The sequence below is a fragment of the Tachypleus tridentatus genome, chromosome 9 (genome assembly GCF_004210375.1).
Source record: "Tachypleus tridentatus isolate NWPU-2018 chromosome 9, ASM421037v1, whole genome shotgun sequence".
Classification (NCBI taxonomy): Eukaryota; Metazoa; Arthropoda; class Merostomata; order Xiphosura; family Limulidae; genus Tachypleus; species Tachypleus tridentatus.
In genome coordinates, this window is record NC_134833.1 from 164,997,199 (window position 1) to 165,011,543 (window position 14,345).

The 14,345-nt window shown below is 33.3% G+C and overlaps 1 protein-coding gene across 5 annotated transcripts in view; it reads right to left on the reverse strand.

The window, feature by feature from the left end:
* Window positions 1-247: 247 nt before the first annotated feature.
* Window positions 248-14,345, reverse strand: part of LOC143226861 (uncharacterized) — a 29,942-nt gene continuing 15,844 nt past the window's right edge. The window contains exons 3-6 of one of the 5 annotated variants that reach the window (XR_013014790.1): window positions 13,176-13,268; window positions 6,921-7,007; window positions 5,627-5,772; window positions 260-2,318 (exon numbers count right to left, since the gene is read on the reverse strand). Coding sequence is in view for 4 of the 5 variants with exons in the window: in XM_076458364.1 (XP_076314479.1) it covers window positions 6,960-7,007; window positions 13,176-13,268 (141 nt within the window). In the remaining variant the exon portion in view is untranslated. The other 4 variants (XM_076458364.1, XM_076458363.1, XM_076458362.1 and 1 more) reach the window with 4 other exon arrangements.

Consider the following 14,345-nt stretch of genomic DNA (forward strand, 5'->3'; position numbering starts at 1 on the left):
ATGTAATAAATACACATGACCTTTTAGACAACTACATAATAAATAGACATGATATTACTGACTGCTATGTAATAATACACGTTTTGTTACGGTCAATTATGTATGAAAAACAAAGGTTGTTAGGAGTACTTATTTAAAAAATACACAGGTTTGAACATTTTCTGAAACTTTATGTAAAGATGAAGAATCCAACTTTGAAAGTACTGTTCATGGACAACTTAGCAAACTGAAGTGATCAGATCAGATTTTAAGAATGAAACATTGATGATGGTTGACTGTAGTCAGTATATTGAATATATTTCTCAGGTAAGAGTTTAGTTAATGTAAATATTCTTGTATTTAATATATTTGTCAGGCAAGAGCTTAGCTAAAGTAAATGTTCTTGTATTTAATATATTTCTTAGATAAGAGCTTAGTTAATTTAAATGTTCTTGTATTTAATATATTTGTTAGATAAGAGTTTAGTTAATGTAAGTATTCTTGTATTTAATGTACTAATCCAGTTATATATTGGTTTATTGTAAATGCTCCTTACCTTTAATATAATATTTTGGGCATCATTGTGGTAGGACAATGTTAGATAAAACGACGATACAACTCATTAGCAGTTAGTTTATTTTCGAGGAAACAAGATGTTTCGAAAGTATTAAATCTTATAAAACAATCGGGAACATAACGTGTTAAACAGGTTCTTAAATATTCGTTACACTTGTACAACAGTAATTGACTCAATATTCGGAAAATGCAACTTTATGATAAAACAAAACACGAACATAATAATAATAAGCATTTACCAAACGTTTTGCGATCCTCACAGTTTCATTATGAGTAATCTGTAGGTACAAAACAAACAAACAATATTTGTAATTACAACAGAAATATTTACATAAGAAGTAAACATTTTGAATATACACAGATAACGTGGCACAGTTGAAATAGTTAAATGAAAATAAGTTTAACCTCGTGAAGGCTGTGTATTATTTATGTACAGAAGGAGAGTTTTTAAGTATAATCTTTCTTTTATGAGAAATTTAGTATCATGTTTGGCTGTTGAAAGAATTTTAAAACTGGAGAAAAACTCGGATAATTTATTTCTGTATTGTACTGATAGATAACACAGTTGGGGGGTGGTACTTTCCTTCCAGTGTTTATTGATATGCCCATGTGTTCGCAAGCTCGTGCTTCAATGTTACATTTGGTTTCAGCAACGTAAGAGGCCTTACCATCTCCAATATCTGTGTAAGTAGTCGATATGTGAACAATGTGCAGTCAGTAAACGATCATTATACCAATTTGAGGATAGTAGAAATTATATATATTTTTAACTGTTTCATGATAACGGAGTTTTATCTCCTGAGATATGGTAAGCAAGTTCATGAGGGAAGTTCACGTAAAGTGGGTATCTTATGTGGTTTTATAACAGAGTTTTTTCTTAACACAGTTTTATTAAGAATAACAACTGTTTCCTTTGTCTGGCCGGGTTATGATAATATTTTTGTTTCTGGAGAGTTATTTGATAACTGCTAGTATTTCAGATTTCAGGGAGAATGTTAAGTCTTTAACTTGGTAGTAAATATTTCTCGTGCTTCTCCGGAAGTATTCTTGGAAAAACTTGGTAAAGATTTTATATTCTGATAGAAGGTTTTCCAGGTATAGAAGTTGGTTCATTTAAGTTTTGCGGATAGTATGAAGAAATTCAAACCTTTGGATGGCTATAATCCGTGATGACGAGAAAACCCACTTGTAGAGAAAATTATATATTTAAAAGCGGTTGATGTGGATAGAGAAGGCACTAATAGAGGAGCGAACAATGTTTCGACCTTCTTCGGCCATCGTCAGGTTCACAAAAAGAAGGTCAAAACGTTGTTCACTCCTCTACGTAAAAAATGTTCTCAACCCATCGAGCCGCTTTTACATATATGTGTGCGTATAATGTTTGTTTTCGGTTTGTGGAGGAAACGCAAAATTAAAGAAGCCTTACTTGTACAACAACTCAAACCCAAGTCAAACCAATACAAAGGAACACCTTTATACCTATATTAATAAATATATCCAACATCTAAGCACGCCCTCTACATTCCCACACCACTCAATTACACAACCGTCTTCAAACTCGTGGTCAGCTACTGATCAGTAACCCTTTCTTTTTTTGTGAACCTGACGATGACCGAAGAAGGTCGAAACGTTGTTCGTGTAAAATTATGGGGTCTAAACACAACTGTGCTCTTTTCTATAACTGCACAGTTGGTTTCAACGCCAAATGTTATGTAGATAAGACCAGACCTCAAGCACTACGAGCAGAAACTTCACCAGCCTACCTAAAAAAGATGACAAAGAAAAACCCAGCAATTGAACTACATAAAATAACAACAGAAAAGATATACGAAAATCTAACAGCTAATATCCAAGCCAGAATAATAAACCAATATCCACATATAAACTGGAAGACAGCATGGTCCACAACAAGTAAGAGAAAAGAGACTTGAATTATAAAATAGCACATGAAATAGTTAGTACAAAATAAAGATTAAACAAACAAAAAGTTATGAAAACAAACAGTTGTCCGTACTGCCAGTTCATAGAAACAACAAAGCATGCTTTCTATGACTGTGCATGCGTTAAAGTATACTCTTCAAAAAAAGAAACGCAAAAGGGATATTTTTGTTATTTTAAAGAGAAATATATGTAATAACGTTACAAGCTCAGAGTATGTGATGTTACATGTGTTAAGGCACTGATTGTCAGACCAAAATGACAATAAAAGTTGTGCACTTTGAAAATAGAGGAAAACATCGGATTTTTCGCCAAAACGCATTCGTGTCCAATAAATGTGTTTGAGAGATCTGCATGTTCTGCAAGTGCAACATGTGCAAAATCCCTATAAAAGTGACGGGTTCTCGGTTTTCATAGCTCAGTGTTAAGCCACCGACAAGCAATACAGTTACGCCAAGACTGACTGAAGCACAACGCAACAACGCCATTACTCGCTTGGAAGCAGGCGAATCTCGATCACATGTTGCCAGAGCTGTGAATGTTCACCCAAGCACCATCACAAGGCTATGGAATTGTCACCAACAACATGGATCAACTTGTGACCGTCCACGATCTGGCAGACCTCGTGTGACCACGCCCGCATAAGATCGCTACATCCGGTTACGTCACCCTCGGAATAGGACCACCATTGCGACGTCTACTGCCTCAACCATACCAGGGCTGCGTAGGATTTCCGATCAGACCGTATGCAACCGTAGACGAGAATCTTATGCCCCATGTGCAACCCATCATGGTGAACGTCAACGACGTTTTTCAACATGACAACGCCTGTCCTCACACAGCCCGACTCACCGCTGTCTTCTTGAGACACCACAACATCAACGTTCTTCCCTGGCCCTCCAGATCACCAGATTTAAACCCCATCGAACATCTTTAGTACGAGTTGGACCGACGTCTGCGACGGCGAAAACCTCAACCGCAGACTCTACCTCAGCTTGCAGCAGCTTTGCAGGCTGAGTGGACAACCATTCCACAGGATGTGATTCGTCATCTCATCGCTTCCATGGGCAGGAGATGCCAAGCAGTTATTAATGCTCACGGGGGGCATACTCTTTATTGATGTTGAGTGACGTTAAACGTCAACCAGTGAGCGTGGACTTCGCCTTTGCAGACTTTGGATGTTCAGCAGTGAATGTGCAAAGTTTCACACATGTCATACAGAACTACCCGGAATAAACTTGTTAACAATATGTCTCAATTTTGCCTTTTGCGTTTCTTTTTTTGAAGAGTATATATTGGCGGAAGATATCTGATATTTTCCATACAGGCCTGATAAGTTACACTAAAGTTCTCTTTAATTACCCTCTAGCACAGATAGCCCTCGAGTAGCTTTGTGCGAAATTCAACAAACAAACAATACCCCACTACCAGTGAAAACCAACCAGAAATTCTCGTTTTTCTTTTTGTTGAGTGAATACCAGATATGGTCCGCAAGGTGTAAAGCAGTGTATGAAAATGTAAAGGTAAGTGTTCCGGTGGTGATGGAAAGAGTAAGAGCTAATACAAGAATAAGGTTAAAAATTGATAAGTATCGGAATTTAACAAGAAATGGGCCCCGGAAGAGTCGAAAATCATAGAAACAAAAGGCGGTTTCATAGATCTGAGATTTTAAAAAATTCACCATGTTGAGGCAAGCATCACGCGCTGACTTCAAGTGGACGACGAAGGAGGGAACCACGGCGGACCAGCCAACGCTGGAGGTGCAAACCTGGTTAGCGAGTGTGTTTGTGTACTTCACATGTGTAGGTGCTAGGACAAATGGCTTATAAACCGTAAAAATAGTTACTTTGACTACACATGTGAAGTTGTGTATTGTGTTCCCCAAAAGTGAAATCAACATGGAAATCAAGAGGTTACTACGACGAAGGAATTCTACAGTTACACATGAAAAGTTAAGTAAGGTAAGTATTTTCTATAACCTACGTTGTGTTGACTGGGGTTGCTGGATAGGCTGGAGATATGCCCTATCCTCTTTCCATAGTAAGGGTTTAGTTAGATTAGTCAGTGTTTTCTCTAAGCTGAAGGAACGGAGGCGTGGTCCAGGAGATAGAGTTAGGAGGCCTACCCCTAGAGTACGGATCGCATCCGGGGATCTGACGGCAAGGCCAACACGTAAAGTTAAGACGTATATGTCATTAGCAAATGTACTACTTAAAACAAAAATACGTAATAGTTACCCTAGCACAGGGCTCTTGGTGTCAGAGAGCTATCTTATTTACACAAGCCTCTAGAGTACTTAGAGCAAACATCTGTGGGAAGATGACGTTGAAAACACAGGAAACTATAGATAAATTTTGGTTAGGGTCACGTAAGCGTGTTGTCCACACAAACGTTGCTCCTTTATTGGTGCCTCCACTACCATACCATCCGTTTTTAAATATATAATTTTCTTTGGATGGTTACTTAAATTGATGTTGTTGTAGCTACAGATGACTTGGTCAGGGGTGATCTTGTTGTAAGTTATGTTGTTAGATGCTTTTCTTAGTTCAACATTCAGGGGTGATCTTGTTGTAAGTTATGTTGTTAGATGCTTTTCTTAGTTCAACATTCAGGGGTGATCTTGTTGTAAGTTATGTTGTTAGATGCTTTTCTTAGTTCAACATTTTGTTCGTGTCTAGAAATTTTATTATCGTTATTTTAGTTGATAAAATTCATAAGGTGGTTGAAGTTAGAGATAAAGTCAGTTTAAATAAAAAATGTTATTGTTTCCACCCGAGTTCTTCATTAAGTAAGCAGTTTTGACAAGTACGGTATACTATAAAGTTTGAAGGTTTCTAGAAGTGAGTCTGAACTGAAGAAACTTCAGAGTTAATGAGAGGGTTTTGTATTATGTTAAAAACTGAATTTACCATTTTTTGTTTAGTAGTCCAGTTTTTCAATAGTCTTGTACGTTCTGAGACAACCATTTACGTATCATCGTAAGTGTATACTTGTACTCAAACTTTCGTTATACACCTGCTTATCATATCTCGGAGAACAAAGCTTCCTTATCACGAAACAGTTCAAAAACATTCAACACTGATTATCCCCATGTTAGTCTTAAAGGTATTATAAAACCGAACTGCAGACTCACAATGTTTCTCCGCTAGAAAGATCGTTTGCAGATTTTCCACCGTTCACATATTGTCTACTTATGCACGTGCTGAAAGTGTTAGGCCTCGCATATTGCTGAATCCAAACGTCACATTAAGGTACGAGCATATGAACACATGGGCATATCTATAAACATTGGAAGGGATGTTACAAACCCTCTTATCTCCGCTGTCTATCAACACAATACAGAAACACCACATCTCATTTCTTTATTCAACTACAAAATTCTCTCAACAGTCAAACATGATACTCAACTTATTCTAAAAGAAAGATTATACATAAACATCTCCTTCCGTTCCTAAATAATACACATAGATTTAAACTTATTTTATACACTTCAGTTGTGCCACGTTTCTCAACTTATTTTTGTATATTCAATTTTTTTACTTCTAGTGTATATAAATCTTTATGACAATCAAAATGTGCAGAAAATCGTTTGTCGTCAAACCATTATAACAGTCAAGATGTGCAGAAAATTGTTATTAAATCTTTATGACAATCAAAATGTGCAGAATATCGTTTGTTATTAAATCTTTATGACAGTCAAGATGTGCAGAAAATCGTTTGTTATTAAATCTTAATGACAATCAAGATGTGCAGTAAATCGTTTATTAAATCTAAACAATCAAGATGTGCAGTAAATCGTTTATTATTAAATCTTAATGACAATCAAGATGTGCAGTAAATCGTTTGTTATTAAATCTTAATGACAATCAAGATGTGCAGAAAATCGTTTGTTAATAAATCTTAATGACAATCAAGATGTGCAGAAAATCGTTTGTTATTAAATCTTAATGACAATCAAGAAGTGCAGTAAATCGTTTGTTATTAAATCTTAATGACAATCAAGATGTGCAGTAAATCGTTTATTATTAAATCTTAATGACAATCAAGATGTGCAGTAAATCGTTTGTTATTAAATCTTAATGACAATCAAGATGTGCAAAAAATCGTTTGTTATTAAATCTTAATGACAATCAAGATGTGCAGTAAATCGTTTGTTATTAAATCTTAATGACAATCAAGACGTGCAGAAAATCGTTTGTTATTAAACCTTTATGACAATCAAGATGTGCAGTAAATCGTTTGTTATTAAATCTTAATGACAATCAAGATGTGCAGAAAATCGTTTGTTATCAAATCTTTATGACAATCAAGATGTGCAGTAAATCGTTTGTTATTAAATCTTAATGACAATCAAGATGTGCAGTAGATCGTTACTATAACTTTATGACTTCGTCTGTTAATGTTCCAGCAATGTCTTCACTACTAACTTTTTACTTTCTTCTTTCCATAGAGATCACTTTACAAAATTACAGTTGTATTAGTGTCACCACGTATGTTAGAATCACAGCAACACACTAGAGAGAAGAGAAAAAAGATGTTTAGATTTATCAAACTGTTCAAAAGTAAGTAGTACATCATATGATATACTTACAGTGGAAAAAATCACGTGTTCAATACGTCCTGAGTAAATTTACAGTGAAATAACATGAAAACTCTCTTTGCTTACCTGAAATGTTGTTCTCTACTTTATTTTAATAAAAGTTTTAATACCCATACCAGCCGTCGTGAGATACACAGGTTTCAACCTCCTGTAATGACTAGTCATGCGGAAATCCCTGGTCGTTTTGGGTAGTTTTCACGACATCAGATTAAATAACACAGGCCTACGATGGTTTTATATGTCTTGAATTTTTCACATGCTCTACTGTTATTCCCGTAAACAGAATGAATAAAATATCCATTTTTTCTTCAATATGTACACATTTTTCGTAAAACGTCGTATGTACTTTTACATCAATGAATCATTTTCATTGAAATCGGGTCACATATTGTTTTGTTTAAAATGTTGATAACCGCTGGGTATAGATATCTCTTGACATAATAATAATAACTATTTATTATGGTACGCGAAAATTGAGTTTGATCTAAGTAAGAGTTTTTTCTTCCTGATTTGTAAGAAAAATCTTTATATGATACAAAAGTATATTATTCTCGAAATCTGCGTGGCAGAATTATGGAAAATCTATTAAAAGTACAATAGCTTTTATAAAGTTTAAATTCGCAGACCTATTGGTTTACTTTGTTTTAAAATTTCGCGCAAAGCTACACGAGAGCTATTTGCGCTAGCCGTCCCTAATTTAGCAGTGTAAGACTAGAGGAAAAGCAGATATTCATCACCAGCCACCGCCAACTCTTGGGCTACTCTTTTAACAACGAACAGTGGGATTGACCGTCACATTATAACACCTCCACGGCTGAAAGGCAAGCATGTTTGGTGCGACGGGGATTCGAACCCGCGACCCTCCGAATACGAGTAAAACGCCTTAACCAACCTGGCCCTCGCAGGCTTGTGTTATCAATGTAGTGTTCAAATAGTGCGGGTGTTATACAATGTTATCGAATATGCACTGTGATGTAGCATTTGTAGATTAAGCAAAGATGAGAACTTTACAAAAGTACAAGTTTTTGAAGAATGTAACTAGACATACACATTTCATATTAATGAGTGTGTTTTGCATTTGTGGCACCTGGAAGTCAGTAAAACCTTGATTTCCTAGTCTAGACAGTGGACAAATCTATCCCAAATAGAGTATATTCCAAGTTTAAAAGCTGGTAGATCATTCTGTAGATGTTTTTGTATCATTTTTAAATATGGAAAAGTTTGAAGAATTCCATTATTCAAATATAACATTTCAAGATAAATTAACTATTCAGACTGCTACATCTAGTTTGATTTTATAGACAGAAGTATGACGTATAATTAAAATTCATTTTGTTACGAGTCATAAATACCCGGTACAATGATTGTGGAAGGGCCGAGTATTAGTTACCATAGTTGGCAAAGTATAAACAAATAAAACCTAGTCTGTGATACAATAATTTATAAACACCAGACAGGTTTCGAGATGCTTAAAATTGCACGTGAAATAATACAGACCATATTTGTTGTCATGACTTAGGCTTACCATTCTTCCACTGGAGGTTTGACCGACTCGCAACCGGCCTGGGCGCTATCAGTATCACTCACAGTTCCGCCACTTTCGCTTGTGGAACTGTCCTCATCACTAGAACTTGTCAGATCTGTGTCAAAAGTAACTATTCTAGGTTCGTTCAGAGTAGGTTTGAATTGATATGGTGCTACTCAACACTGTACAGAATACAAAGTCAAAACAGATTCCGCCTCTGTTTCTCAGTATGTACTGGCCATGTTTATTTACATTCAACGCACTAGCGTTGGTGGTTTGTTTGGCAACTATTACGTCTCAGTACTTTTCCTAGCGGCAAACGTAAAAACTAAAACGTTCGGATCGCTACTCGAAAAGGGCTCTTTCTGCATCAAGTTCTATGTTCCATTTATTAACACATATGTTTTATAAAAAATGTAAACCTGCAAAATTAATCAGTATGAGTTGTTCTTTTAACTGCAAAATTTTCTTTTTTCTGTAAAATTCACCTTTAAAGATCATTTATGATTCATGAAGGAGTCATAGTCAAGTAATACCAAATAGTGTCACTAGAGGGCTATAGCGCTCATTTCCTGAGGGTCAAGGGGTTCCATGAAAGACCTCCAGGATTTAAATCTGGCTTTTGATTCAAGTGACATGTTCTACACTGTAAATGGATTATATTTGGCCTAACATCTAACAATTCTGGATATGATATTAATGTTTTTGAATAACATTCTGATTCTAATCACATTTCCATTGTTCATTTATTTGACTACAAAGTGTTTCAATCTGTAAAATTAAGTTTTTATCCATAATTGTTTGATGTACTACATCATCTTATTACGCTGTCGTAAAAAGAACTGTTTTTACTACAGAAATAAATCATTCAGTCTGTAGATGTATGTACCATCACATTAACTAGAGGTAATACAGTGCAGTTTTGCTTTACTTTATATATATATAAAATTAATTATTCATACACTAGTTTACACTGCATGTCTACTATCAAACTTTTGTTTCATATTTTACTTATTTTTCCTTCAGTTAGTCAGAGTTACGTTTGCAGATTTACAATACTAAAACTTGGAGGCTGCTTGATCATGGCGAGTAGAACAAAAACAGGCCAATATGTGCTTTGTGTTTAACAAGAAACAAGCAAAAACTCAAAATAAATATTTTTTTTCTAATTTACGAACTAGAGGAAAAATAAAAAAGATATAGCACTTAAGAAAGGAAATGGGTACAGAGATAATGACAAATTGAAAATAAAAGTTGAAATCGTTTCTTTACATTTTCGTTTGGTAGTACTTTATGGGCTACATATTTGGAGTTCCTATGCTCCAGGTCAACTTTATGGGCTACATATTTGGAGTTCCTATGCTCTAGGTCAACTTTATGGGCTACATATTTGGAGTTCCTATGCTCCAGGTCAACTTTATGGGCTACATATTTGGAGTTCCTATGCTCCAGGTCAAATGAAGAGTTCTTTTAGAATCATACAAGATAATTTACTTAATGAAAATACATATGTAAACCATGAAGGCAACAGTGTTGTTGATTAATTAACTGGATAGTGTGAAACATAAAGTAAGTATTTGGATAATCAGTGATGTTGAGAAACCCACTTGTTGAGAACTTTATATGCAAAAACGGCTCGTTTGGGTTGAGAAAATATTTTACATAGAAGAGCGAACAACGTTTCGACCTTTTTTGGTCATCGTCAGGAAGTATGTGGATAGTTTAAATAATTTATGTTAATACAAACACTTCCACTAACTTCAAACATAACATTTTTTTCAACATATAAATTTAAATTTTGTAAATTTCATAGATAATAAAATTTTAAATTTATGGATTTCTGTAGATCAGTTTTAAAACTTTTGTTTCTTCAATAAGACAGATTAACTAACAAATAGTATAACTGATGATACTGTTTATTTATTCTAGGAACAGTAACACATTTCAGAATGTGTTAACAGAGTGACAGTAGCATATTAGTGTTATCAATTTGATGTCCTGCATGTCATATTAATACATATAACGGATTAACTATACTGAATTGATAATGGATAAAGTTAACAATAATTGAAATTAAATTATTTGAATTTACAAAATAAAGTGTATAATATACACCTCGACATGTCAAAACTTGAGGTAATTTCTAAATGAAGCAGTACTGAATTTCGTAAAACGTTATAATAGTGGCATAGTCATTCAATATGTAAAGCACAAAACTGGTGCTATATGAGAAAAAATTAATATATACAAAGTTTTAATATAATACCTATATATTGGAATGTTAAGTTCAAATACTTGGTAAGGAGAAAGATTCAATAATTTGGTTTTCCTAAACGTTGAGATCAAAGTTTAGTGATATAAGATCAATTTGTCATTAATTAGCCTCATTTTAGTTCCTTATTTTAGTAAAATTACATATTTTTAACATAAACTATATCTTTTGTTTGAACACTGTGTAAATTAAGTGTCATGTAAATATTTCTACTTTATATTAATATGTATATTTTATAAACTAAGTTAAATAGTATGATCGTACATACTGAACTAAAATCACTTGACGTACAAGTTAAATATAATTTCTACAGTTGAAACAATGTGAACAAATATTTAAAGTAAGATATCAATAACTGTCCAAATAACTATGTTACTAAGGTAGAGGTAAAAGGCTTATAATATTTATGTAAAAACAACTGGTATGGACAGAGAAAGCTCTATGTAGAGGAGCGAACAACATTTCGACCTTCTTCGGTCATCGTCAGGTTCACAAAGAAAGAAAGAGGTAACTGACCGATAGCTGACCACATGTTTGAAGGTGGTTGTGTAATATATTTATAATAAGTATAATCAAACATCTAAGCACGTCCTCTACATTTCTACACTCAATTACACACGATTAACTAAACCACCTAGTAGTTTACAAACTAAATGAATGAAGCATAATCTTTATGTTATAGATTCAAAAATTGTTTGTTTGTTTCATAGAAAATCCACATTGGGCTATCTGCTGTGTCTATCACAAGAAAAGAAGCCCGGATTTTATCGTTTTAAGCCTATATAATTACTACTGTCCCATTGGTTTACGTTTGAAGGCTAACAATACTATAGAACTGAAAAACTAATGTTTGACCATATATAAAATAAATAGTATCATTTAGATTACATGTAATGCTTTTATAAACACTTGCAATTTGGTATATATATATATTAGAACATTTCTGACTGAATTAATGGAGAGTCCTGTAAAATTTAAGAACTTATGAAAAATTGTTAGGTTTGAGTAATTCATTGCTAGAATAAATTATTTCCTATCAAGTTTAACAACCCAAGATTACAGTATATAATAATGAAACAGGGATATATGGATAATGACAGATTAAGAAATACAAGTTAAACACTATAAAAGAATAATTTTGGTTATATTGGTTAAATAGTTAGTGTAATGAATATGATTTATATTTTAAAGTTTGAATAATTCAATATGAAAATCAGCAATTATTGTAAGTTAAACTAGTATAGATATGTAAACCATGAAATACCCCACACATTGGTCAAACTGTTATACTTAATGTTAATTCTACCATCAAGGCACTTTTTCATTATTTTATGAATAGATGTTGAAATTATAAAACAGATCATAATAATATTGTATAAATAATATGGTGTGAGAAGTTTTCTATTCGAAGTCAAACATGAATAGTTTTGGGTGGCACTCTGGCAACACTGTGTGCGCTCTTATGGTAATTCATGGAACTACTCAACCCTCTAGTGACACTTCATTGTACTACCTACTCATGACGTCATCAGACGTTTCATCTTTTTTATAACAACTTTACGTACAAGTTGTTGTTTGTTGTTGTTGTTTTTGAATTAAGCACAAAGCTACACAATGGGCTATCTGTGCTCTGCTCACCACGGGTATCAAAACCCGGTTTGTAGCGTTGTGTCCGTATGTCCGTAGACATACCGCTGAGCCACTGGGGGGCCTTTATGTACAAATCAATGATTTGTTGTTTGTGTTTATATTATATATGCATATATTGCATCTTGTAGAAGTACTTGTGTAAGGTAACTTTTCTGGAAGCAATATTTTCTTAGATTTAGCCCGGGAGTAATTTTTAATATTCATTGCATTTTATGCAGATGACGTTTCTTATAGTATGTTTTAACATAACGTTCAACTATTTATATATATGTGTGTGTATATATAGTTGATAATTGATAAAACATGTAAACAGTTGACACAACGCATATGTAAACAGTAGGTATCTGACAATTCATATAAACAGTTGACAACTCACAAAACTTATAAGAATATTTGCACACAGTAATAATTGACAATTATTGATTAATATTTTGTAACAGTCAATAACTCAAAATAAACAATAGATGAATAGCCTATACACAATTACGTACTTAAATGTACTTCGATTTGCCAGTAATGACTTGACAATAAATAAAAATCTAAATGCTACATACGAACATTATTATCAACATTTAAACCATTTAAATATAATCTTTATATCTCCCATATATGGTATTTGATTGATATATACTTACTGAGCTGACTAAGTTTTTATTCAAGTCAAACGTTCGTGAAGCGTTCAGGATCACTTTAGAACTGTTCACGTGTCGAGATAAGAGAAAGTCCAACTTCCAGAGAAAGTATGAAACAAAAATAGGTTAATTATATACTTTTAATTACTTGTTGATGTAGAAGAAAGTAAAGTTTTGTAAAAACCACTTCTACATGCAGTAAATGTATTTGTTAACTTTTCTCACTGAATATGAATTAAGAAGTGTAATTATTCATGGAACTAGAAATGAGTATTTACGATTCATGGAACAGCTGAAATTTACATTAAATTATTTACATGTATACAAAGTGGCTAAAGTAGCTTTTCTTGAACATAAAATTTGATTCCAGCCGCTAACAATTTAGTGTATAACTTTGTTTTCATTATAAAACGGGTTATCATTATCAACATGCAACACTAAAACTGTTAAATATACGGACATTGCGAAGATCCATTGGACCTGACTCGCAACCATTTGTACTTGTTACAGTTTATGTACTAGTAAATTGTAAAACAATAAACGTATCTTAATAAAATTTCGAGGAATTTTAGTAAACATTACAAGGCTTTTGAACACGAAAAATCAAATTTTTAATAAACTATTTTTATTAATATGTATTCGTGAAATTGTCTATTATTTTTAACTATTGCATGAGTAAAGTTATTTTATTTTGAGATTAAAAATACTTTTCTTTGTCTCAAAAATCTCATATTTCATATTTATAACCACTAGAACCTCTCAAATGAATGTATAACTTTATATTTGTTCTTTATTATATTTATTGCTTGATTTTTCAACCTGTAGAAAACTCATCAACTATATTGAAAAGAAAAATTGTAAAATCAGAAATAACACGAGCAGCTGTGTTCTTTTTCTTCATTATTAATCAAGAAGTTTCAAAGTTATGTACCCTAAGAGATTCAACTGTTAAACACGCCCTATAAATTTTCTGTGTTTATTTTACTTTTAACACTGAAAGTTAAACCCACTGTAAATAAAGTTGAAATCTCTGACCATTTTTGCGCAGCGTGCCGTAATACGACACAATAGAAAGCTGGAAGGCAGGCGGAAAACAGAAAAGTGTCATGCATACATGCATTTGCTCCATGGCACAATATTGGTAACAGCTTATGTTTCCTACAACACTTAAAA